This window comes from Triturus cristatus, chromosome 7 (genome assembly GCF_964204655.1).
Source record: "Triturus cristatus chromosome 7, aTriCri1.1, whole genome shotgun sequence".
NCBI lineage: Eukaryota > Metazoa > Chordata > Amphibia > Caudata > Salamandridae > Triturus > Triturus cristatus.
The window spans coordinates 342,192,404-342,218,019 of record NC_140590.1 but is presented as its reverse complement, the minus strand read 5'-3'; the positions used below and the strand labels follow the sequence as shown (position 1 = coordinate 342,218,019).

Genomic DNA, 25,616 nt, shown 5'->3' with positions numbered 1-25,616 from the left:
GCCTAGGTGTAGCATTAATCAAAAGTGCACAGCAGCAACTACATTAATAAATTAAAAAACACTGCACAAAAAACTCTTGTGCAAAATCTAGTTAACCTTGTCTAATCTGCCAAAACCTGGGGCCAAAGCAAGGTACACAAGCAGCAAACCCACACATGGAATGCACAAGTGGCAGACTGCAAGGGAATACTAAACGCGCCTCTTTGGTATCACTACATTAAATATATTAAGCACAAAGCCAGCATTGTTCAGAAGATGGCACTGCATCTACAATAGAACAGGCTGAATCCAACAGTACAGCACTGCAAACCACAAAGATAAAGGCAAAGATATTTATAGACACTCTAAGGTAGCATACTGATTTACCTCCAGTGGGCTGAAGTCATGGTTCACCAGGAAGGCCAGTATCGCGGTAGGGACTACTAGGAATTCCACCCGGAATGTGTCGTGGTTTCCATCATAGGTAGCTTTGAACTTGCTGTAGATCATCCAGACAGTGGCGTAGGAGCAGGCGATATAGACCACCTATCAAAGGTCAGGTAGGAAAGTTGAGGAGAATAGTTTGTGCAGGATGGGATATTATAACAACGGAAAGTGGAAACAGAGTGAAGCAAGAAGTGAGTGACAAACAGGCCATGTATGAATGGAAGACGAGAGGAAAAACAAAATACAAAGTTGAACTGCAAAAACATCTTAACCTGTTGAAAATCATCCATAGAAAACATGCAGACATTCAATCTGCATGACTATTTGTTTCTGTCAGTTGCAATTCATGCGTTTTCGTTCCACTGCCAGGTTTACCTAATGATAGGACCTAACTGGTTCAGGAGGGAGTATAGCACACACATCTCAAAAAATGAAACTTGCCGATTACTTCCACTTTTGTTTTGTCTTGTAACTGTAATGTAGATTTTTCCAACTCTGGCTTTATTGCATTCAATTCCCATGTACCACTTAAATATCGACACAGCCCCACCATCTCAACTTTTCTGATATAATCCTTCACAAGTTGCAGATGAAACCATGAATTTGATGTATGTTGATATAAGGCACGTATATTTTTATTCAGTCTTCCAATAGTCTAAATAAATAAGCCAGATTTTTTGTTCCCAATCCTTGCAGTAGCAGGAACAATAGAACACTTACAAGAGAAAGGTGTGCCCCCCTCCCGCCCCCACTAACCATGACACTGGATTCTCTGTGATGGACTTAGTTTAGGTGGTAATACCAGAAGGCAGCACACCGGGGTCAGTTACGGCGCCCACAATCTATGATATAGCCAGGCTTAGGCAGAGGAGATTGAGGGGGCTAACCTTTCAAACTAGAGGATGTGGAGGGCGAGGCTCTGATTAACCTAACGGCATACGAAGGAGTACCTGAATAGCACCAGATTTTCAGTGTGAAGATTCCATCAGAACCAGGGTCCTACAGACTGTTGCCAAAACATAATAAGACTTGGAAACTTACAGGGACAAATGGAAATCACAGGAAATGTATAGCTGTACACGTGGCTGGAAACCTTGATCCTTCACATTCCAATATACAAGAAACATTAAAACGATATACTAGAATCAGGAACTACACAGACATTGTGTTGACAGAAAAGACTTGGAGAACATAAAGGTTACTGGTAAGTGGGTTCAATAAAAGTTCGATAGACGAATGTCTGTTTTCGTGGTTAGTAAGGTTACTGACAAAAGGAATACATATACATAGAGCAGACTTCCCTCGTTTATGGTTAAATAGTTTTATGGTTTCAACATATACTTAATAAAACAAGACTTACATTTCCCAAAAACATAATTTCTTTACTCAGCACAGTGCTTTAACATGCCTTAAATACTGATGGTTTCATTCCTAAGACTCATTATCTGGTCAGGATTTAGGACTTTAGTCATTTGCGGGAGACAAAGGTTTTTCCTCTTATTGTAATAGTGACTTTAGTCCTAAGACAAAGACACATTGACTCACTACTACATATTTGAATGTTCATTCATTTCATCATAGCCACTTCTAATAATAACATTTATGAGTACTGCCAGAGTAAACCGTGCAGCATTTTGGGGTTTCATTGGGTACACATAAACCCTTTTGCTGGCAGGTGCTCTGGAGTTTCTTGGCATCCAACTTTTGTGAGGAGGTTGACAAACAACTGAGCCACGAAGACTGACCGAATTAACAAAATGATTAAAGTCAACCGAGTGCGTGCGCATGGCACACTGAAGAAGAGCGTACATACCTGTCCATCAATATACAATTGTAGAGGAGGTGTTTCCTTACACCAGTAAAAACAGTCACATGGCCTGACCGAAGGCAACATAAACAAACAGATTTTTCAGAAAGTGGTTATGTAGTGCCATTACCAGTTCTTTGTACCAAACGCATTGCTACAGATACTAATTGATTTCTGGCTTTTTCTGTCACCTTGTCCACCAAAAAGGGTTGTAGAACCTCTTTGCCATACAGCAGCATTGCTCGAGAATATGATGGCACTCTGAGAAACACAACAGCGTCAATGGCCGTCTATCGTGGTAAGCTAGTCCTCCTATTTAAGGTTAATCATGTCCTGCACCGATCTCCTCCTCTTAGGTCATCTTCTCTGCATCTGCCATCCTGGGAGAAATACTTTTAATCTTGGTCTCTTGGCCTAAAACGTTTGTTCCAGATGAGAAGATTTCTCTTAAATACAATTTGTATTCTATAAGTATGGTAATATCTCCACAACGGGGAGTGTGATGGAAGTACCACCTTACTTTCAGTGAGAAGACCAAACACTGCACCGAACTGTGAGATACACTTACGTGGACACTATAATAAGCAGACAACTAAAGTAATCAACACCTAGACTGTTAAGTTACTGCGTATTTATAAAGTGCCACGTTAACCAATTTCTTAGCCTCTTGGGGTTTATACAGACTGCAGTCTGTAGTTGTGATTCAATCAGCAAAGATTCCCATTGTAGGAAGACTGTTTCAGACTCATCTTCTGTGTGGGTATGTGGTTTGGAGGGTGAGGGTTATCCTTATGGCAGTGCTCAGTAATATAGGGGGACGTGGTCATCCACAGCCTTCTACCATAAATCTAAGTGTTTGGTACAAGATTGGTTACAGTCATACCTCTTGTGGCGAGCTGATGCAGTATTCTTCTAACATCTATGTGTAGATGTTCTGTGCATCTATACTGCCTGATCTAGGTGGCTAAGAGAGTAGCATCTAGTCTTTTGACTAGGATGTATTTCACTAAATTGAAAGATAGTTCTAGATTATCCCCTTGAGAATCAGGCACTATTCTTGACTGGTTGGATCCTATCCTTTGGCCCAGATTCCAGAGTTTCCCTAATCATTCCAGTGTTTACTGTACAACTTAAAAAAAAAAAAGCACAAAAGAATGAATAGCAGACCTACAGCGTACAGACATGAAGAACTTACCTTCATGCTTGTGTTGTAGAGAGAGATATAGTTGGTGAACAGATCCAGGTATCGAGTAGTAAAAACAATGGCGAAAAGGATCTGGCTTTTCCCAGAGATGCCTAGAGGGGGTATAAAAAGGAGTACAAGGAATCACTTGGTTTGTGTTTGAATATCTGCATGGCCTCAGATTAAACATCACGAATGACAAGATCAGTACATGAATTTAAGCAGGGTTATGACAAACGGGTGTAGAACACTTTAGTATTGTAGATTTTATATAATGCTTTGTACCCTGACATGGTAAGGCAAAGTCGCAGAGTCTCAAAATGAAGAAAAATTCCTCAGCCATCTGGGGGACTCAACCAAAATTCTTGAGCTCATCACAGCCTTCCCTTATATACTTTTAACCTTTTCAAGTAAGCTATACTTACATGGTGCATTGCTGGTACTCCCACCTAACACCAAAAAGAAGAACTTCTACCAATTCTACATCAGATGCCACAATATCTACTTCCAAATCCTCACTCACTCTCTCAACAGCATTCTTTGCCAACATCAATCGTGACAAACAATCTGCTGGAATATTGGGTTCCTGCAACCCACACTAACTATATGCAGTGCACACTTTGCAACTAAGCACTACCATAGCAGTTCTGGCAGCTGAAATCTTGGTGTGACCAAAGCTAAACAAATAATGCACTGCCCAAAACCACACGCACCATCAATCTTTGGATGATGGGATTGTGTCCTTCATAATCCAGTATCCTCTCTGATCTTGTTAAGTCCTCACTCAACCTCTTCCAGCAGCATAAATAGCTATCCTCCACCTCTGCAGCGACACTCTCCACCCCTTCCGTCTCTCCTTCCTCCAACCATAAGCACTTCCACTCACTCAACTTATGACACTGTCCATCGCCATAACTCAGGCCCCCATAATTCTTCCCCCTCATGACTCCACCTCGGTTCTCCCCACACATTTGTGGTTTCTCTGAGTAAATATTTACTATTTCCAGCATTACTGCAACACACGAGGATCATGTTTTACCATACCAATATACTTTTCTTCTTATTTTTAAAACTATTCCTGTTTATGTCAGCACTGAGTTGGTCTTGATGCATTTGGCATAAACGGGCGCAGTGAAGAAAAAGTAGAGCCCCAATGCGCAGAGCAAAACTGAAGGCGGTATATTATCTTGAAAATGACAGAACCACTGCTGAGCCATTAGAAGGAAACCTGGGCAGCTTGAAGTCTCATAGCACAGAATGAAACGTTTTCAAATTGGGAGTCAGCTGTAGTCTGATAGAGTAGTATATTGTTTCCTCTCACAAGCTCACTGGACGCCGTTCTACATAAAATGAACAAACATTGGCAAAGTTAAAAGGTCTCATCTTATGAACTGACTTGACAAAGTTTTCTTTTTTTCCAATTGACCACCGATGAGAAGCCGGTATTGCACTTGCCATTGTTCAATAACTGTGCAAGCATTAGCGAAGGTAATGGCTCGGCTGTTAGGCAGGCATCATTAAATGTATTTAAAAAATATATTTTATACTTGTCCAAATCCAAGATTGTGATGTACACTCCAAGTTTAGATGCAATACAGCAGCCATCTTTGAATGGTTCAGACATAAAAAAAAGAAGAATTTCAAGCTGTGCTCACTCGCATTTTTTGGGATATAACATAACAGCTATCGTAGACTAGTACAGGTATTAACCTCTTGGGTGCTACTGACATGACCTCTACATCACTAGCACTCTTTGCCAGGCCCTGGGCACTTCTGGTAGCTTCTGTGGCACATAGTCCTGACCCCTAGGTACTTTTCCTCAGAACAGTCCTAGAACCCTTGGCTGGAGTCAGAGTACTCCTTTTGCCCAGACCTAAGACGCTGGGACTTTGCAAATGTTTTGCCTGGAGAACTGTCAACGTACCGGTACAAATCAGTCAGCCTTCCCACTGAAGGTGCATCCTCGGTGGTCCTGATTTCGCCACTGCTCCCGTGACCTTCTGCAGCAGCAAATTCAGTAGGCTCGACAACCATGGCATCCAACAACATCGAACCTTCTTTGGGACAACCTGCAGCCTTGCCCCTCAGAGGAAATCCATCCAGAAAGGTGTCTCATCCTAAAGTACAAATCTTCACCGGACTCGAAGGTGAGCAGCATCCAATCGACGTCAATGGCTTCGCAGGCATGAATTCTGGACTTTTCAGGCCTTCAGCAAAGGCTCCACTGAGATGTCATCCTTTGTCAACCAGCAGCCAGCAAGCCAGCCTTCAGATCCAGCCTGCAGCCTTACCCTACCTAGGACTCTACCTTCTTGAACATTTGATAAGTACAAAGGTAACTCATTGACCGGGACTGACCAGGTCCTAGTATGTGACCCGCTCTCCATCGTGTTACACCAAACCTGCCTCTTTCTGGTCCCTCCCCCCAGGGGGGCTGGACAGGGTTATTTAGCCCAGTTTGCCCCTCTGAGGTGGGGTGCAGGACAGAATGCCCAGTGAACAGGGAAAAATGCCAAACAAAGAAGGGGTGGAGTAAAACACCAGGCATGGAGCTGTTTCTCCCCATCCTAGAACGGGAGCTACAACCTTTCTGCCCAATTTGGGTCAGATTGTTGGTTTTACCCCCAATCTGCATCTTCAGGAGAACAAAATCCCACTAGACACCAGGGATTTTACATTGGGCATAAAAAGAAGCAGGTGGGTTACCTTGCTATGCCTGTACTCCAAAAGGAGAAATACAGTCTTTCTGTCCTGTCACGATTGGGGTTTGCCAATTTTAGTTCTTGGCAAAAAAAGGGGTGATGGCAGCCCACTCTGGCATCCCGCCATGCCCCCACACCAAAAGGGGCAATACCCACAATTCCTTGTAAACCTCAATGTTGGCTAAAATCATCCATTTTCCTCACATTTCTGTGAGGGCAAGTTCCAAGATCTGCATAGAGCTGCAAATTTCCTTCCACCACTGTTTCCACACATTTCCCAATAAAAAATGCTACACCCACTTGCGTGGCTTCACCTAGAGCCCGCCACAGGAACAATTTAAAGCAGGATCTCATGTCGCAGGCACTGGACCCACCCACATATGCTAATTTTATCAGAAGTTTGGGAACACTGGGTGATGGATATTTTGTGGAACTGCACAAATTCCAGGGCTTTCCCTTATAAAAATGTGCCGAAAATACATGTTTTTTTTGCCAACGTTTGAGGCTGGCAAAGTATGAGATTTGGAAGACATAATGGGTAAGAAAAGGTAAGGATCCAAGCAAAGAACACCACTCTGGACTCTCCTGGATCTCAGGTTTTCAGAACTGTCTCTTTTTGATAGGTTTTGCAGAGTGGCAGCTAAGCTCAGTCAATGATGGCTTATGCATTCAATAAGTCATCATACATGCAGTCTGTCACTCATCTTAGCATGTATGCCCATTCATCAACCCGCTAAGTCATACAATCACTGTAAACTCCCTCAACATATGCAATATATATAAAAAAAATACCATGCTGCTGCCTAAACTTTGCAGGCCTATGCTTCCAGTAACAAACAAATCAAACAGGACCAGACGTCCGTCTAGCAATGGTATTGTGCACGGTGTTTCGTTGTTTTGCAGTTTCGACATTGCCCCCATGTTGACCATCTTGGAATAGAAAACAGTAAAACTATGGACAATAAATACCATGAAATCATGCTGGCCTGGTCTAGAACTATGACCTGGTACACTGCAGATGAAATGAACATCAAGCAAGAGCCCATTAGCTGAGGAAATATGAATTTTTATGGTCAATTGTGTCCCCTATCTAGACCCCAACGGCTCCATGTACCTGCTACAAGTACATGTATGTTCCCTCCACTTCAAGCTATGAAGACGCAAATACAATTGTGTCCAACGTTAATATGTACTCTTTCATATCTGCCATGAATGGGCCAGATATTCCGTTCCTAAGTATGCCTTGCCACCGTCTTTATATGGTATACTTTTCACGTTTTCCAGCTCTGGCAAGGTAGGCCCTGAATTCTGCCATCGAGCTTTTTCTTGCTTCTGCCTCTGAATGCTCCAGCCTGGACCTGCATCTGTATCCATGAACTTTGTCTTACTTCCTGCGCGGCTAACGGTGCCTAGCCCGGCCTGTTGTCTGCCAAAACTGTATTCAGCCTTCAAGTTATCTGTTCCGCTCCTCAAGAAATGCATTCCTGTCTAAGTAGCTTAGGTAAACATCCCTCTAGCTGCAGAGCAAAGGGCCCGGCCTTACTGTCTCCGTGCAAGTAATTCATGACTCTCGTTACCATGGTAGGCCCATGCCCCCTCGCATCTCATGTAGACACTTAGACGCTTGTACACGCACTAGCAGTCAGTATAGAATAGGATCTGTCCGAAAAGACCTTTCCTTCCAGATAATATAGTTCCTTAAACACAAGATATTAGATATGATTTAGGACTAGGTTGTCCTGACACCCCAGACTTCTGTCTCCTCATGTAGGGCTAAATGTCAAGTTCCCTTCACCCTCTAGATACACGTCAATCACACGTCATGCGGCTGCGCGCGCATCTCTGCCATATATTTTTTGCTGACTTTGCAGGATTCTCTTATGGATCCACCCACATGTGTCATCCTCATAATGACGTTTTTAGTATACGCCTCTATGCACGCCTATTGTAACGCCTTTTTCTATTACGTATGTGTATTCTTATCAGCTGTTACGCCTCCTGCATCTGTCTTTACTGTAATGCATTACTATATATGCCATAACCTGTCAATAATGTATTGCTGATCCCTTCCTGAACCTTCGTGGTGACGGAACTCGATTGCCTGGTTCGAACCATCATTCCTTTGTAAGGAATAAACTCCCTATTATACCCTCGAATACCACGGATTCTGCCTCTTATTTTTACTGAGTTATTCGTATTGTATTTTACCGCATAAATTAAGTCTAGGTAATTTAAATTTACCACATAATTGGCGCCCGAACAGGGGCACCTCTCACACCCCACGCGCCGGAGGTGCGTTGCAGACCCGGTCTCCTGCCACAGCCGGACGGACAATTACGCGTACCCGCAGGATTTCCTGTATCTCCCTCAGGCCAACGGGGGGCGACTGAGGCTGCGATCAACACCCAGACGAGGCGGTGAGGAGTGCGGAGAATCCCGACCAGAGCCTAGCTGAGAGAGCAAGATCCGAGGTATACAGAGGCCCACCAGATTCCGAAGTTCCGAAGTATCTAAGTCACGAGTCGAGTCCAGTCCAGTTTGGTCTAGTCCAGTCCAGACTTCCGAGGCCTTCCGTTCCGTGCTTCCCGGTGAGTACCGTTGCTGAGGACGCATCTAGACGTGCACATTAGTTTGTGCCGGTCAAGACGGGTCTGGGTACACAGACCTGGTCTGCACTGTGTTAGCAGTGTATCTGTGCTGTTTAGCAGTACATACAGTATATTTAGCATTATGCAGTTAACTAGTTTTATTCTAATTATTATTGTTCGTTCTAAAATGTTTTGATATGTTTTAAATGTCGTGGTATGAGTGATTGTTCGATTTTCATTATTGTGTTTATTGTAATTATTGTGTTCAAGACCGAGTAAGAATTAAGTAGCAAGGTTCAAGATGCCGTTATTTTCAAAATTAAGACAGATAAAAACTAGAAAAGGGATACTCGAGGAAGCTGTTCCCATCCCACCTAGGGACACTCCAGGGTACTTTATGTACCATAAACATGGCCTAGATGCCGTATTATATCTTGATCTATGGGTGGACTACACCAAGGATTTAGCAGAGAGTCAGAGATGGCCCGCTGCCGGAACATGGGATGCAGATTGCATCATGAGAATAGAAGAAGCGTTATGGAAAAAGAAAGCCAGACAGTCACAGAAGGATGCCATTGAACTATGGCGTAAAGAATCGCATAGGCGCACAGAGAAAGCGCTCAGAAAGGAAGAGAAAAGTAGGGAAGATTCAGAAAAAGCCCGAGAAAACATATTAATTGACGAAGGTACCCGAGTAAAAACAGAACAAGTAGACAGGCAACGAAACACTCTTATGAATGGTATGTATCCTCTTCTGGCCGAGGGTTTGCCTAAGGCCACCTTGGAGGTACCAAAGGATCTACCACCTCCGTTACTCCCGATTAAAGTACATCCCAAGACCGCAAAAGACATTTTCCTTTCTTCCTATTTAGACGATGCAGCCCCCGAATATGCTAATGGTGCGCAGCCACGCACACCACCCGTTAACGACGCTCAACCCCAAAATCAGCTGCACCCACCTCCGCAGCAACAAACTCCTACTCAAGTTCTAACCATTCCATCTGTTTCTACAGTCCTTCCTGCACCCACACTCTCTACCCTACACCCAACAAATCCTTTTGGACTTGGCACCTCAGGAGGTGCGACAGGAGGTTTTTCCACGCCACCGCCAACAACTAGATTGACTTATAGAGATTTAGCATACCAACGTACACCCCAAAGAGCTAGTGACAATATATTAAATGAGCCTCTTTCCGATTGTAGATATGATCCAGTGCCAGGAAAACACGACAGAATGTTGCTGTCTTCAGTACGTTTGCGACGAGCTACACAATATTTAATGACGTTACTAGGAATGGTTGAACATCTAGACAAAATATATCGTTTTATCCAAACAGGGCAAGGTCCTGAAAGTATTGCCGAAGCCATGGAATACCAGAAAGTAGACATACAAAAATTATTGTTACGCTTTTTCATAAACTGCTTGATCAGAAATAGAGATAGGCCTGAGGTAGATTCGGAGGAAATGCATGCACTTACCAAATGGGGTCAGAATATAACAGACGGGAGACATGATAAACAGAAGTGTATAGAAGCCATGTGCCGAAGGATCAGAAAAGAAGTAGAACGAATACATGAAAGCAGAGTAGAAGCAGATAAAACTGAATCAGAGGAAGAGGAGGAGGAACAGTCAGAAACGAACACAGGACAATATGAATTACCAGCTAAACAAATGATAGCTTATGTAGGAAAAGGAAGATCTTTTAATAAAACAATACGTCCGATACGTCCAGAATGTAACAGAATTTTTTCAAACAGTTATCTCAAATCCAAGGACCCCTGAACACTTATTCCAGGCTACTGATAAATTACTTCGAGAACGAAGGGGGTACCATATGCTCGATTCTATGGATGAACAAGAATTAGCCAGGTCAGCAGTACAATGGGCTGATAGCCCTGAAAAATACAGTGGTGATGCGCTAGCACACACGTTTCTGAATCTCGCCCCAGACGAACAACGTTTAGCTAGTATATACATGATACAACATCTCCTTATATTATATAAAGGCCAACACTCCGATCCTGGTCCCCTACCTGATATATTGATAGAACTACTCATGAATAAATGGAGAGGTTTAGGTACCGATCTAATTAAAGTAATTCTAGAATACAGACATAGATATAGTGCCTTTTTGTGTCCAGAACATGATCCGGCTCCTTCCATGGAGAGAAAAACGTATTACATAGACAGACAGAATCCCTTACGCGAAGTACACCCAGTCAGGAATGATGACAATACGTTTAGACGCGTGTTTGTGTACACGCCCATAACCAAAATAGAACTATTGGAAATGAAAAAATTAGTGCCCAGCCATGACAAAGATCCAGCAGGTTTTCACCGTGAACTAAAGGACATGTTACTCATGGGTGATTATACCTATCCTGACATTATGAAAATATTGAAAGTATTATTGCCTGCCGGTATTTATGAGAAACTCAAGGAAAAAGAATGGGAGGTGGGAGACCAAAAGATTGATTGGACCGCATTAGAAACTGAAGAAAATAGCAGAACTGCAGGCGTAGGGCTTGGGGACAAAACAAAAGCATTGCCAGGACTATTAGTACAAGTATTGCCACGTTTATTAACTACGAAAAAGGAAGATTGGGGAGCAATCTCAGCTTGTAAACAGAAACCCGATGAAGACACTAGTGATTTTTATTCCCGATTTGAAAAATGTTTTGGTATTAATAGCGGCCTGAAAGCAAATAGTGAGTCATATCCACATCTTTTTGTAACAAAACTAGTCGAGAATTCCCTGCCACAGGTTAAAAACAGAGTATTGAAAGTTGAAAGCACTTGGCAAGCTAACACTCCTTCACAAATGTTACAAATGTTACAGTATCACCAGAATAGAATTAGAGAAGAACAAGAACACGAACAAAGACGTATGAAAGACACGAAAATGAAAATGCTTGTCGCTCAGTCAGTTCCAGCTGACGGTCATAAGAAGGGTGCGACACAGTCCAGTAACTCAGCGGTTCCCGTTAAAGGGACATGCAACTATTGTAAACAGCCAGGTCATTATATAAACGATTGTGCAGTTCTAAAACATAATATCTCCACGGGTAAAACTAAGGAGAGACCACGTCCGCCTAGACAGGATCAGATCCAACAACAAGCACCTCAACATGCACAGCCTATGCCGGTTCCACAACAGACCGTAGTGGTTCCACAACAACAGCCACAGCCTATTGCTGCAACACAAAACACAACACAACAGATGTACCAGTATGCACAAAATGACTATCCAGAGTATCAGCGATACACATGAAATAGCCTAGAGAGGGAAGTTGGCTTACCCCTTATTGAGGTTCCTGTAGATCAAGAGGGTCCTTATGTACAGAGTCAAGTATTAGAGAAAGACAGAAAGTTTCTACTTGATACAGGGGCAAGCAGAACAACTATAAGCCACGATGAAGTCCCAGGGGCACCCCTCTCAGGCTCACAAAATATTTCCCTTGGTTTTTCAGGAAAGCCTACTATTAACGAAGTATCGCAACCACTTGCATTTACAGTCGGTCCATTAACACGGACTACAGATCTATTGCTTACGAAATCATGCCCAGAAAACTTGTTAGGTATAAAAACATTGAAAGCTCTAGGAGCTATAATATGTTGTTCTCCGGACGGAGTACGACTATTTTTGCGTGACTTTAAAGGTCACTACGTGTCTAGAGACATGGATCACAGGTTACAGAATCTACCTGCACATTTATGGGCACAAGGCCCCACTGATGTAGGTTGTATGCACATTACACCATATCGAGTCACACTCAAAGCAGGAGTGGTACTACCACGAATGCGACAATACAAGTTACCGCCAGATGCTGTAGTGGCTTTACTGCAAATCATTGACGAGCTCATAGCACAAGGAGTGGTTGTAGAAACCAACTCCAATGTATGTAATTCTCCGATTATTCCGATTCTTAAACGAACTGATCCAAAAGCACCCCCAGTATATCGATTAGTTATTGATCTGCGCGAATTGAACAAATGCATTGTACCACAATATCCCGTGGTCCCAGATATCTCTTCATTACTGACAGCTATTGATTCAGAGGCAACGTTCTTTACTGTAATTGACCTCAAGAACGCCTTCTTTAGCGTCCCAATCGATCCGGAAAGTCAATATTTGTTCGGATTCAGTTTAAATGGACGAAGTTTTAAATTCGCACGCGCACCTCAAGGATTTACAGAAAGCCCTAGCATCTACAGCCAAGCACTGAAAAGACAACTTGACAGTATCCACATGCCTGTTAACACTGCACTGCTTCAGTATGTCGATGATCTGCTGATCACCGCCCGAAGCGAACCCGAATGTGAAAAAGCATCACTGACGGTTTTACATTTCCTAGCCGACAAGGGGCACAAGGTGTCCCCTTCAAAGCTGCAATTCTGTGCCCAGCAAGTTGTGTACCTAGGGCACTTGCTGTCCAAATGGGGGAGACAGCTCACACCTGATCGCATCCAGTTAATTGTAAACATGCCACCACCCAAGACACAAAAGGAGGTACGGGCCTTCATAGGCCTCACTTCGTACTGCAGGCAGTGGATTCCCCAATATGCATTTTTAGCTAAACCACTCATTCAGTTGACAACCCAGGAGGCAGCGACATCGACTGTCCTCCCTTGGACTCCAGAACATACACAAGCTTTTTAAGACTTAAAGAAAGCTTTATGCCAAGCACCTGTTTTAGCGACACCATGTTACAGTAAGCCTTTTACACTCTTTGTTACAGAACGTGAAGGTACTGCCTTGTTAGTACTCACGCAGGAACAAGCAGGATCACACAAGCCATGTGCTTACTTTTCTAGCACGTTAGATCCCGTGGCTCAAGCTCTTCCTGCGTGTCTGAAATCCGTTGCAGCAACAGCTCTAGCGATTAGACAAAGCGATTCCATAGTACTAGGACATCAATTGACAGTACAAGTACCACATGCAGTAGAAGTTCTCTTGAACCGGACACAGACACAACACTTGACTATAGCACGACTGACAGGTTACGAACTCACATTGTTTCAGCCCCACATAGAAATCAGACGTTGTAGTACATTAAATCCTGCCACACTTTTGCCATTAAGTGGAACAGACCCACTGGCACATGATTGTATTGAAGTCATTACTATTACGACGAAACCCAGACAAGACTTGACAGATGTCCCATTACCAGACCCAGACCTGACACTTTATGTAGATGGTTCATGTATGAGAACAAGTACAGGAAAGTTAGTGGCCGCTTATGCAGTCACGACAGACACCGAAGTCATTGAAACAAATTGTATCGACACATTATCAGCTCAAGCAGCAGAGCTTATTGCTCTGACACAAGCCTGTATTCAAGCCAAGAATAGAAAAGTTAACATATACACAGATTCACGTTATGCTTTCGGAGTCGTACACGACTTCGGAGTCCTTTGGCGAGAGAGAGGTTATTTGACTTCTCACGGTGCCAACATTCAACACGGTCCCCTCATTCAAGCCCTGTTAGATGCAATACATCTACCTACTTCAATATCTATCATGAAGTGTAAAGCCCATACAAAAGTCACCGATATTATTTCCCAGGGTAACGACCTAGCAGACCGAACAGCTAAGCAAACAGCACAGAATCAGACTCCTGCAACTGACTTGACAAAGACAATAGTTCCGACGCCGACACACTGCATGACAGTTAAGGATCCCGCCCTTGATGTAATTGACATACAGACACATGCTACACCAGAGGAAATAAAGAAATGGACTGAATTAGGAGGGATCCAAACAGATCAGGGATGGATGACGAAGGGAAAATCTATATGGTTTCTCCCCGACTCAATGGTTCAAGTTATCATTAACACAATACATAGTCCAGCACATCTAGGAGAAAAAGCCATGTTAGACAGTATTCAACACATTTGGTTCAACAAACACTTACGAGCTGCAGCCAAACAGAAAGTCCGAACTTGTATGATTTGTTGTCAGTTCAATCCAGGTAAAGGCGTACCTGTAGAGCAGGGTGGATTTCAACCTCCCGATCACCCTTTTGAAGTCCTCCAGATGGATTATATCCAGATGGAACGATGTCGAGGATTCAAATATGTTCTCGTAGTTGTATGCGCTCTTTCCCGTTGGACAGAGGCGTATCCCGTCTCAGATTACACTGCCCCGACTACTGCCAAACAATTAGTTCGTGAATTCTTCCCACGGTATGGTTTGCCCCGTATCGTGTACTCAGATAATGGCCAGCCGTTCTCATCCGAGCTAATGAAACACATTTCACTCTTGTTAGGCTATCAGTGGAAATTCCACTGTGTCCGACACCCCGAGGCAGCAGGTCTCGTGGAACGTCATAATCAGACCCTGAAAATACGACTTTCTAAAATCTGTAGAGAGAAAGGTGTCGACTGGATAGTAGCCTTACCGGTTGCACTATTTTACATGAGAATGGTAGCACATTCTCGCACAGGGCTATCCCCGTACGAGGTGGTCTTCGGTAGGCCACCAAATATGTGGGGGACGCCCATACCTCGTAAAATAACTGATGTTGATTGTAATATGCTGACAGATTACCTTGCTTCCTTGATGTCTGCACTACAATCTTGCCGTTCACAGGTAGCTGCAGCCTTTCCCGACAACACAGAGGTAAAGCCCCATGAAGTGGTTCCTGGGGATCTCGTTTTCGTCAGAAACTTCGACAGGAGGAGCCCGTTGGAGCCTCGCTGGCTACAACCAAAGCTGGTTCTTCTAACGACGAGGACAGCAGTGAAGGTCGAGGGGCGCAAGGGTTGGTTACACTCGAGTCATATCAAGAAATTGCATGGACTACCAGCCGATCTGAACTCTCAGCCCTGCCCCCTTCCCGAGACTGATTCAAAACTCCCCCTGGTTGAAAAGACCGAATCTCAAACTTATAAACTGAAACTAAGGTCTAGCAAGTCAGACAATTCGATTGTTTAAGTCCTCTCCAAGGTGAATCGGTTGAATTAAGTCTTTGACATGTATCCTCTAGACCGAATAAGAGAGAGAAATAGACAGAAACAGCTCAAGAAACATGCATATTGTAAATCACTTCATAGTCACTGTATAGTGACATTGTTGATTATGTTTTTTCTAAGTCTTTTTATTATTACTGCAAGTATACTGTTACACATGTACTATCCTATTTCCAAGCGTGCTTACAATGTTACAGCCGAACATTCTTTTAGTGAACTACCTCCACATGAGTTGTCCTATAGATTTGCGCTGCGCAACAACACATTCATTAGTATGTTACATCATTCCCATCAGACCAGCAATGCTACAAATTGTTGGATATGTGGCCGACTCCCTCCCTATCAGAAATACAAAGGAGTTCTGCCTCTCTTTCCGTACCCGTTTACACACAATGGTTCCTGTGGAGCATGGTTTAGTTTGATTAACTCTTTAGATTCAAACACTGTAGTTTACCAGAGCAACTGGGTATGGGGAAACCTGAACTTAGTTTTGCTTAAAGCCTGTTATCCTAACAAGGAGGGACTTCCCAAAAGAACAGGAACTGACCTAGAAAATGAAGTATATGGATTAGGTAATTTTACACTTAACCTCATGATTCTGAATGTTGAATCTGAAGCTACACTAGTCTTGCCTGCTATGTCCGTATTACCAGTCAAAGGTGAATTCTGTGTAAGAAAGAATGGTTCAGTACACCTGGGTCATAGTAAATGTACTACTGTGATCGAATTCAGTGATAAAGGCAAGTCTACATTTAGAGCTTCCCGTCACTCCTACTTCATCTGTGGCCACACCGCATATATACGCCTACCCCTAGACTGGGATGGTACCTGTTACATTGCATTCCTTCTGCCACCTGTTTTCCTAGCCCCTCCTGATTATCATAGAAATACCAATCTAGTACACCATAGACCCCAGAGAGATATCCCGATCGTTGACTACACCGAAACAGCCTGGGAACAATATACAGACTTCAATAAAGGTCTCTTTCCTTACATAGGTGTTGTCTCAAACAGTAAACTGATACGTAGATTAACCAGAACCCTTGAAGCAGTAGTGAATGAAACTACCTCTGCCCTAGGCAACTTAACAGAGGAGCAGTCTGCGATGCGGATTGTTGTTCTCCAAAATCGTCTTGTCCTTGACGTCATCCTAGCAGATAGGGGCGGAGCTTGTAGGGTCATCGGATCAAGTTGCTGTGTTTTCATTCCAGAAAACGCGCCATCCGTATATAAAGCCATAACTCGTCTTCACAAGATTGCAAACCAGATACATCAGAATGCAGGCACCTGGACATGGTCCGGTTGGTTCTGGAGCGTGTTGTCAGCCTGGGGATGGAAAGTCCTATCCTTCCTAGGTATTGGCCTTCTCATAGTATTCAGTTGCTGCCTATGTCTACAATGTGGACCAGCGATTTGCGGCCTGTGTGCCACATCGTGTATTCCACGTTCAAGTTTTCATTCAAGATTCCGGAAGAAGAAAGAAGAGCAAATGATGTTACATGAACAGATTGATGGATTCCTGAAGATCGATATTTCATGAGGGTCCGTAGGGGACAAGGAGGGAATGAGGAAATATGAATTTTTATGGTCAATTGTGTCCCCTATCTAGACCCCAACGGCTCCATGTACCTGCTACAAGTACATGTATGTTCCCTCCACTTCAAGCTATGAAGACGCAAATACAATTGTGTCCAACGTTAATATGTACTCTTTCATATCTGCCATGAATGGGCCAGATATTCCGTTCCTAAGTATGCCTTGCCACCGTCTTTATATGGTATACTTTTCACGTTTTCCAGCTCTGGCAAGGTAGGCCCTGAATTCTGCCATCGAGCTTTTTCTTGCTTCTGCCTCTGAATGCTCCAGCCTGGACCTGCATCTGTATCCATGAACTTTGTCTTACTTCCTGCGCGGCTAACGGTGCCTAGCCCGGCCTGTTGTCTGCCAAAACTGTATTCAGCCTTCAAGTTATCTGTTCCGCTCCTCAAGAAATGCATTCCTGTCTAAGTAGCTTAGGTAAACATCCCTCTAGCTGCAGAGCAAAGGGCCCGGCCTTACTGTCTCCGTGCAAGTAATCCATGACTCTCGTTACCATGGTAGGCCCATTCCCCCTCGCATCTCATGTAGACACTTAGACGCTTGTACACGCACTAGCAGTCAGTATAGAATAGGATCTGTCCGAAAAGACCTTTCCTTCCAGATAATATAGTTCCTTAAACACAAGATATTAGATATGATTTAGGACTAGGTTGTCCTGACACCCCAGACTTCTGTCTCCTCATGTAGGGCTAAATGTCAAGTTCCCTTCACCCTCTAGATACACGTCAATCACACGTCATGCGGCTGCGCGCGCATCTCTGCCATATATTTTTTGCTGACTTTGCAGGATTCTCTTATGGATCCACCCACATGTGTCATCCTCATAATGACGTTTTTAGTATACGCCTCTATGCACGCCTATTGTAACGCCTTTTTCTATTACGTATGTGTATTCTTATCAGCTGTTACGCCTCCTGCATCTGTCTTTACTGTAATGCATTACTATATATGCCATAACCTGTCAATAATGTATTGCTGATCCCTTCCTGAACCTTCGTGGTGACGGAACTCGATTGCCTGGTTCGAACCATCATTCCTTTGTAAGGAATAAACTCCCTATTATACCCTCGAATACCACGGATTCTGCCTCTTATTTTTACTGAGTTATTCGTATTGTATTTTACCGCATAAATTAAGTCTAGGTAATTTAAATTTACCACATAGCGCTGTCTCGGAAGCTGATGTATGCTCTAAAGTAATGATAATAAAAAGATAGGTAGGAAAAAATTGTAGAACTAATGCTGATGCACAATAATTTTCAGGTGGATGTGAATGCGATCAGCAAACTTCCGATATTTGGCCAAATAAGCCAATGTCTGAAGTGTGTGACCCATTGCACCATACTGAACGTTATCATGGATGCAGCAGAGTTCATCAGCCAATGGCTCTACTGCCCTATGAGTGACAGTATTCTTCAGATGAGATTTTTCCTTCTCTTTCTGTATCGATTATATTTCTCAGGGGGTAATCACACCAAAATCCTACATAGGTAGTCTGTGAGATTTTCTGTAACAAAAACATCTGCTGGTTTAACATGCTACAATAGCAAATCAACCCTTAAAGGCTTATTGTCTTTAACATATGAGTTTTGTAATAAAGAAAGGTTATTGCCTTTCGTGTAAGTTAAATAAAAACGGATCAAAACTATGCTTTCTGGCATACCTTTTCCTAATGAACAAATCAGGCCTATAGTCTTTATCGCTGGCTTTTCATCATAACCAACTCAGACCTACTGTATTGAGCATAAGCTTACTCAAAAGGCAACCATCAGGTGCAAAATAATAAAATTCCAACTATATGTAACGTCACAATTGTCGAAACCACATAAGATGCGTCATAAGAGGGTCTAATAAGGGTTATTACATTGCAAATCTTATATCCCCATGGGTTGTTCAAGTAGTTGATCTCATCAAAACCCTTAGCTACTATGTTAATGTGTCAGATTCTGCTTAACAAAATACCTGCCTACAGGCTGTGACCTTACACTCCACTGTTAAAACCCAATTGCGTTTAACACATGCTATTTACAGCAAGCAGGTCAGGCCTATTGTCTTTCTCATACCTACTGTTTTTCTCATACCGTTTCATAATAAACAGATCAAAAACGTATGAAATCTAACATAACGTTTCTCAATGAACCAATAAGGCCTATTGCCTTTACCATTGGCTTGACACCATAACCAAACAAGCATTTGCAATGCAATAGATCTCGCATTTGCAAGAATTCGAGCTATTGGCATTGTTACAATGCCTTTTATTTATGTGTGTAGAAAAGCTGCAAGTGGTGTGTAACCACACACTTTGTAATTATAGTCCTTGCTTATGAGAAGCAAGGCTGGCAGTAAAAGAGACGTAGTTAATGCCAACGTTGCTTCTCGTGAGCAATGAGTGAAAGTACAAAGTGTGTGTTTATGCACCGCTTGCTGGTTTTTAAAATACATAAATAAAAGGCATTGGTATTTACAATGCAAATAGCTCAAAGAGTCGCCAATGCGAGACCTATTGCATTGCAAATGCTTGTTAAATATTAGGGCAGCCAACTCGACACAATTTTAGATACACTTCTTTCTTATCAGAGTAAATAATCTTTCTGTTCCAAAAATAACCAATCTTTCTAGTGATATGTCAATGTGTGTTTGTATTGCCGAGCTAAATGCTTCCATCAGGCCGATTTCAGAGCGTGGGTCTCTAGCGTCAGACAACACAGATTGAAAAACATGTGGTCTATTCCAGCCAACCTCCTCCTTCTTCGTTGATAGCCACGTATGTGCAATAAAACAGTTAATTTTCGTTAATTTTTCTCAAACTCAATTGACTGCTGATTTCTTAAATCAAGTGGCAGTCTGTCCACAAGTCTGGACTCCCAGATCTCTATTGTTTAACCTCCAGATCAATTCTTTATAAATCGGTCTCACTATTCCTTTCAGAATATTCTATCGTTAGACTGTACCATACATATTTTAGCATATTTTCTGGCTTCTCTCCAGATCCTGCCGGTTCTAGGGAGCACCTAGAAATTCAATGGTGATTCTTCATGCTGTTTTTAATAGGCCAGGGGGCTCTGAACACTACAGCTTTAATGGTTGACAAACTCTAGGTTTCACGACTCTCCAGTGACAGCCTTGTTTGAGCAGTAAGAATTAATTGCTAGAAGGTGGTGTGAAGGACAGTAGTAAATGCAGAGTTAGCACAAACTGCTACAATTAATTAGGTTATTTCCTAGGTAGAAGTTATACTTCTAAAACAAAATATCTTCATTAAGCACAAAAAAATTATATAACCAGGAAAAGAAAAACTTTTGGTGAAATTGAGAGGTCTTTAGCCAACAGGGTTCATGAGGTATGTCTCCACATAGTTATGCCCGAAACATATTCAATGTAGGACTAGCAGTGGGTAGTGTTTATTAAATACAAGCATTTGCAATGCAATAGGTCTCACATTTACGCGAGTTTAAGCAACTGGCATTGTAAATAACAATGCGTTTTATTTATGTTTAAAAAACCAAAACATAAAAGTCATTTTCATTTACAATGCCAATAGCTCAAACTCGCGTAAATGCGAGACCTGTTGCATTGCAAATGCTTGTTCAATATTATATACAAGTCATAGTTGCTGCTTAATTATCTTATGCAATTAACATCCATTGACAAAGCCAATAGTCCTGACTTGTAGGGATGTTACTTGTTGTATCATATATCTGGTTGCAATGACAGAAACAGCAAAATATGTCGGGCGGCACACTATGCTAAGCACAGATTTTTAATGTATGTGTTTTTAAGCCACGCCCTTAATTACACTGCTCACTCCCCTTTGAGAGACACCCCAGAATTTTCATCCCACTTAAAGCCCTGTTCATCCCACTTAAAGCCCTGTTCGCAAGGGGACGTGTGCGTCAGCGTCACAGCAGCTAAGCTGACTGACTGCATGGATATCACCTATAGCACGTGCAAGCTGTACCACGTAGGCCGTGGTGGAAAGGGGGGACTGGAACTACAAGTCCCAAAATGTAAAGTGTTGCTGGATAGAAGCCAGGACAGGCTGCGGGTGTCACGCATGACACAGGGCTATTGATAATCTATTCATTTAGCACTGTATGTTAGAACGCCGTCGTGTTCGTTTGGTATACCTGGTCATTCGTAGCTCAGCTGACAGATAAATAAATGTACGAAAATATGCACGCAGCTATCGCATCGTAGAAACTATAGTCCAGCGAGTAAGGGGGAAGGGGGTGGGGGGGTAAGTGCATATTGCGTCTCCGGCTCCTGCGCCGAGTAAACGGGACTTGAGGTAGGCGCAGCACCTACCGATCCAAAGCCGCCCAAGCAGCGAGCGCCGCCTCCTTGACCTGCCACTGTGCTTATTATACCTGAGGCGGCGGGGAGTCAGAGCATATCTGCAGAGAGGAGGCGGAGGAGACGCTGGTGCTGATGGGAGGAGGCAGGAGAATTGTAAATTCTTGGCCAGCCAGAGGAGGGATAGCGGCTCCTGAAAAGCTTCGCGAAGGGGAGACAACGAGGGTGGCTGCTGGGGAGGCCGCGCCAGTGGGGCGCGTGACACCCCCCTCACCGGCTGCCTTTCACCGACCCTTCTTGTCTCCTGTTTCGCTGTGAATGATTAAATCATACATTGAAACACGCTTCTCAGCCCATTAACTATCAGAAGAAGAAAGAAAACTAAGTGCAGTGCGTATTTACTGAAGCAAGACAATCTTATAAAGTTTACGGTCTCAGCAAGTGCTCTGAAGTGAACAAAAGGTAACATGTTGGAACTAACGAAAACAAGTGGCAGTGAAAACGATCGCGAAAGCGATCGCTATTGAAAAAAAAAAAGAGTGGTGCGTGCGTGTGCCACAGTGAGACATGTGTTTCCAATTATCGCGCCCGTGTCTGGGCACGATAATTGAAAACACATGTCAGCAATGCACGTAATAGAAACCAATAGGCCATGGGTGGAGCAATGGCCCGCCTTGGGCCAACTGCGTGCTGTCTTGCATAAAAAGACGCACGCAAAGGCCAATAGCGTGGGGGCCAAAAGGAAAAGCACACACACAAGCGTGTGCGATTCCTAGGTCCATTTCCAAACCCACTACAAAAAGTCTCTCGCTGCGCGAGCAATGCTACGCACTGCACCTCTAGGCGCAAGAACTAAAAAGGCCTACTTAAGTGCATATATGCTAGGGTATATCATGAAAACAGTAATAGAATTGAAAATATGTTCAAAATTAGAGCTGGCAAAACAATAAACAAACCCTCTAAAAACAGCCTAATAAAGAATATCAAATATGCTACCTCCAGTATTTGTCACAGGGGAAGATGAACAACAAAACCCTTGACTGCTATGGTGATATGTGAGATTTTATGTAAACGTTTACAGCCTGTAACACATTGTGATAACAATCCACCATTATAGGCATATTGGCTTTAACCCCTTCAGCGCTGCGCGGATTCCCCCGCGGTGCTGAAGGGTTCTAGCGCGGGCGGGGCCATGACGGAACGGTTCCGTCATGAGCACAGCTCAACCGATGCTCATGACGGAACCGTTCCGTCATGAGCATCGAAGGGGTTAACATATGTTTTTTACAATAAATAACAGCCTTTGTCATAACATTTTGTAATAAAGAGAGCAGAGCTATTTTATAATAAGGATATCAGACCTATTGTTTTGGGCATAACTTTACCGGTCAACCAACGGTGTCAGTTATCATTGACTTTACACCATAACCAACTCAGGCACGTTAAATTAACCCCTTAACTTCTGGGCCTCGCCTCCCCTAAGTGCTGAGCCCCTTTTTGGCTATTTGGGGTAGTTCGAACTTAAGTCAGCATACATTTTGTTTCACATAAGGTATCCACTGCGAATTTGCACCTTTTTTTCCACGATACTGAGAATTTTAAAGGCACCCAGGTTTTGTGGATTCCCCTAGAAGGGACCGAGAGAATAGGCAAAATTATAGCTATATTTTGGGGAAAAATAGGAAAAAAGTGCACTGGATAAAAGTCTGGTTTTCCCCAAAAAAATGGCATTAACAAACTGTTTGCTGTGCAAAAGTCACTATCTTCCCAGCTTTCAGGAACATGAATAGTTGAATTAAAAAAATTATCTTTTACCACAGTTTTGGCCTTTCTCAAAGAGGTATCCCATTTTTGTGCTCTCAACCTACTTCCAGTATGTTGTGGAAACCAGTATGATACCCAGGATCCTGGTGATCCAGGAAAGCTATAGTTTTCTATAAAGTAGACAAAACTCTGAAAGGGGTCATACGTGTAGAACCCTCAAGGTTTTCCCACAGAAATCTATTGAAATAAAGAAATATTTAAAATGAGTAGGAAAAGCCAGCCATTTGTGACATTCTCATCAGTAATCTTTTGTCACAATGGCCTATTTACAAAAACAATATACCATTACGGCTATATGGTTTGTAGACTTTCCAAGAACCAAAGGTAACCATAGCCAGTGGCATAACAATACTTGTTGGGGCCCCCCTGTAAAGTGCATGGAGGAGGCCCCCCACACTCAGAAACCCGGTCAGAAGCTCTCAGGCCTATCCATGCACAGTGCCGGAGGGGGCCCCCTTCCACTGCAGGGGCTGAGGGGGGCCATTGTTACTCCACTGCCCAGAGCTAACAACTGAGCTGCACTGTATACTGGTTTTTCATTGTGTACCGAGTATAGACCAATTCGTATGGGGAAATATGTAGAGTGAAAAATTGGCATGAAGGAAACTTATGTATATCTGAAATGGGCACAATATATGGAGTTTAGTAGCAGTGATTATTTGTACACCTCTGAGTTTGTGGGTACCTGTATTAGCATAGGGTTTAGAGGGTGTTTTTCAAAATGTCTTCTTTCTTACACACTGGAAGGCACTAATGCATCAAAATCAAATTGGTAATAAGAAATGTTCTACTATTCTATGCTCCCACGTCTTCCGATTAAAATGATACCTCACTTGTGTGGGTAAGCCTAGTGCCCACAACAGGAAACAGCCTAAACCCCAACATAGATACATCACATTTTTCCACTCAAAACTGACCCTTTTTTGCAAAGTGGGCTGCTGTGGATTTTTGGCTTTAGCTCAGCCGGCACCTTAGCAAACTTGCACATTTTTTAAAAATATACATTTGAGGGAATCCAAGGCAGGTGGGTGACTTTTGTGGCTCTCACCAGGTTTTTTACCCGGAATCCTTTGCAAACCTCAAACTTAGACTAAAAAACTAATTTATCTCATTTTTTTTGATGGAAAGTATTGCAATCTGCGGGCATCCACGAACTTCCTTCTACACAGCATTCCTCCAAGTCTCCTGATAAAAGTGGTACCTCACTTGTGTGGGCAAGCCTAGTGCCTGGAATATGAAGCTGCCAAAAACCCAACATAGATGCATCACGTTTTTCCACTCATTTAATAAAAAATAAACAACCAGGAGAGCCTTGCATTGCTCTCACTAGGTAATCTTTCCCAGACGCCCTTGTAAATATCAAAGTTTGGTTAAAAAGACACGTTTCTCATATTTCTGTGATGGCCACCCTAAGTTTCCACTTGTCCCTCAATAAGAACCCTACTTGTGTGGATGGTCTACGAGACCATTACACTGCCCGCCCTATTTAGGGTGGACTGTGCAATGTCTTTTTTTCCTGCATGTCACCATCAGGAGAAATCTGGCAATGAGGGACAAAAAAGAAATTATGACTCCACATACATACCTTTGGCGAAAGATCACAGGGTGTGGGGGTGATCAGTTTCTGTTTTTCAGAAACAAACTCCCGCTTTGGGACTTTGTTTAGAAAAGAAATGTTTGAAAAGTTTGGTGAATGGCTGTCAAAACTGACGGTGGATTCCCACAAAACATTTTGTATATTGAAAGGAACCAGTGAAGGTGGCTGTAAGCAATTGGGCTATTTATTGAGGGGGGTGACAACCCTACTCAAGCACAACCACAATCCTGGTTGGTGATCCATAAAAGCCAATAAATTAGCCTGTGCTTAACCCTTTGGTAGCCTGCACAAAAGCAGCCAGGCTAACTTAGAGGCAAAGTGTAAAGTATTTATGCAACACACAAATAGTAATAAAGTGAAAACACCACACAAGAAAAATCCCAAACCATTTAGACAAATAGAGGACATTTAAATAAATAAAAATGAGACTAAAAACAACAAAAATCCAATTAGCAGAACCAGAGCTATGCAATTTTAAAGTTTTAGGTATGTACAGCACCTAAAAGCACAAAGCGTCAATCTCAGTCATTTGGTTATGCTACACCGGGGAAAAGGCACAAGTTCAAGCCGACCGCGATGGAGCGTGGGCCGGGTACAGGGACCAGGTTAGTCCAGCTGGAAAAGT

The 25,616-nt window shown here is 43.0% G+C and overlaps 1 protein-coding gene across 1 annotated transcript in view; it reads right to left on the bottom strand.

Annotated features, from left to right (window-relative positions):
• Positions 1-25,616, bottom strand: part of KDELR1 (KDEL endoplasmic reticulum protein retention receptor 1) — a 166,039-nt gene that overhangs the window by 44,010 nt on the left and 96,413 nt on the right. Inside the window, exons 2-3 of the mRNA XM_085616463.1 lie at positions 3,429-3,529; positions 367-525 (exon numbers count right to left, since the gene is read on the bottom strand). Of these exons, the coding sequence (XP_085472589.1) occupies positions 367-525; positions 3,429-3,529 (260 nt within the window). The remainder of the gene's footprint in view (positions 1-366; positions 526-3,428; positions 3,530-25,616) is intronic.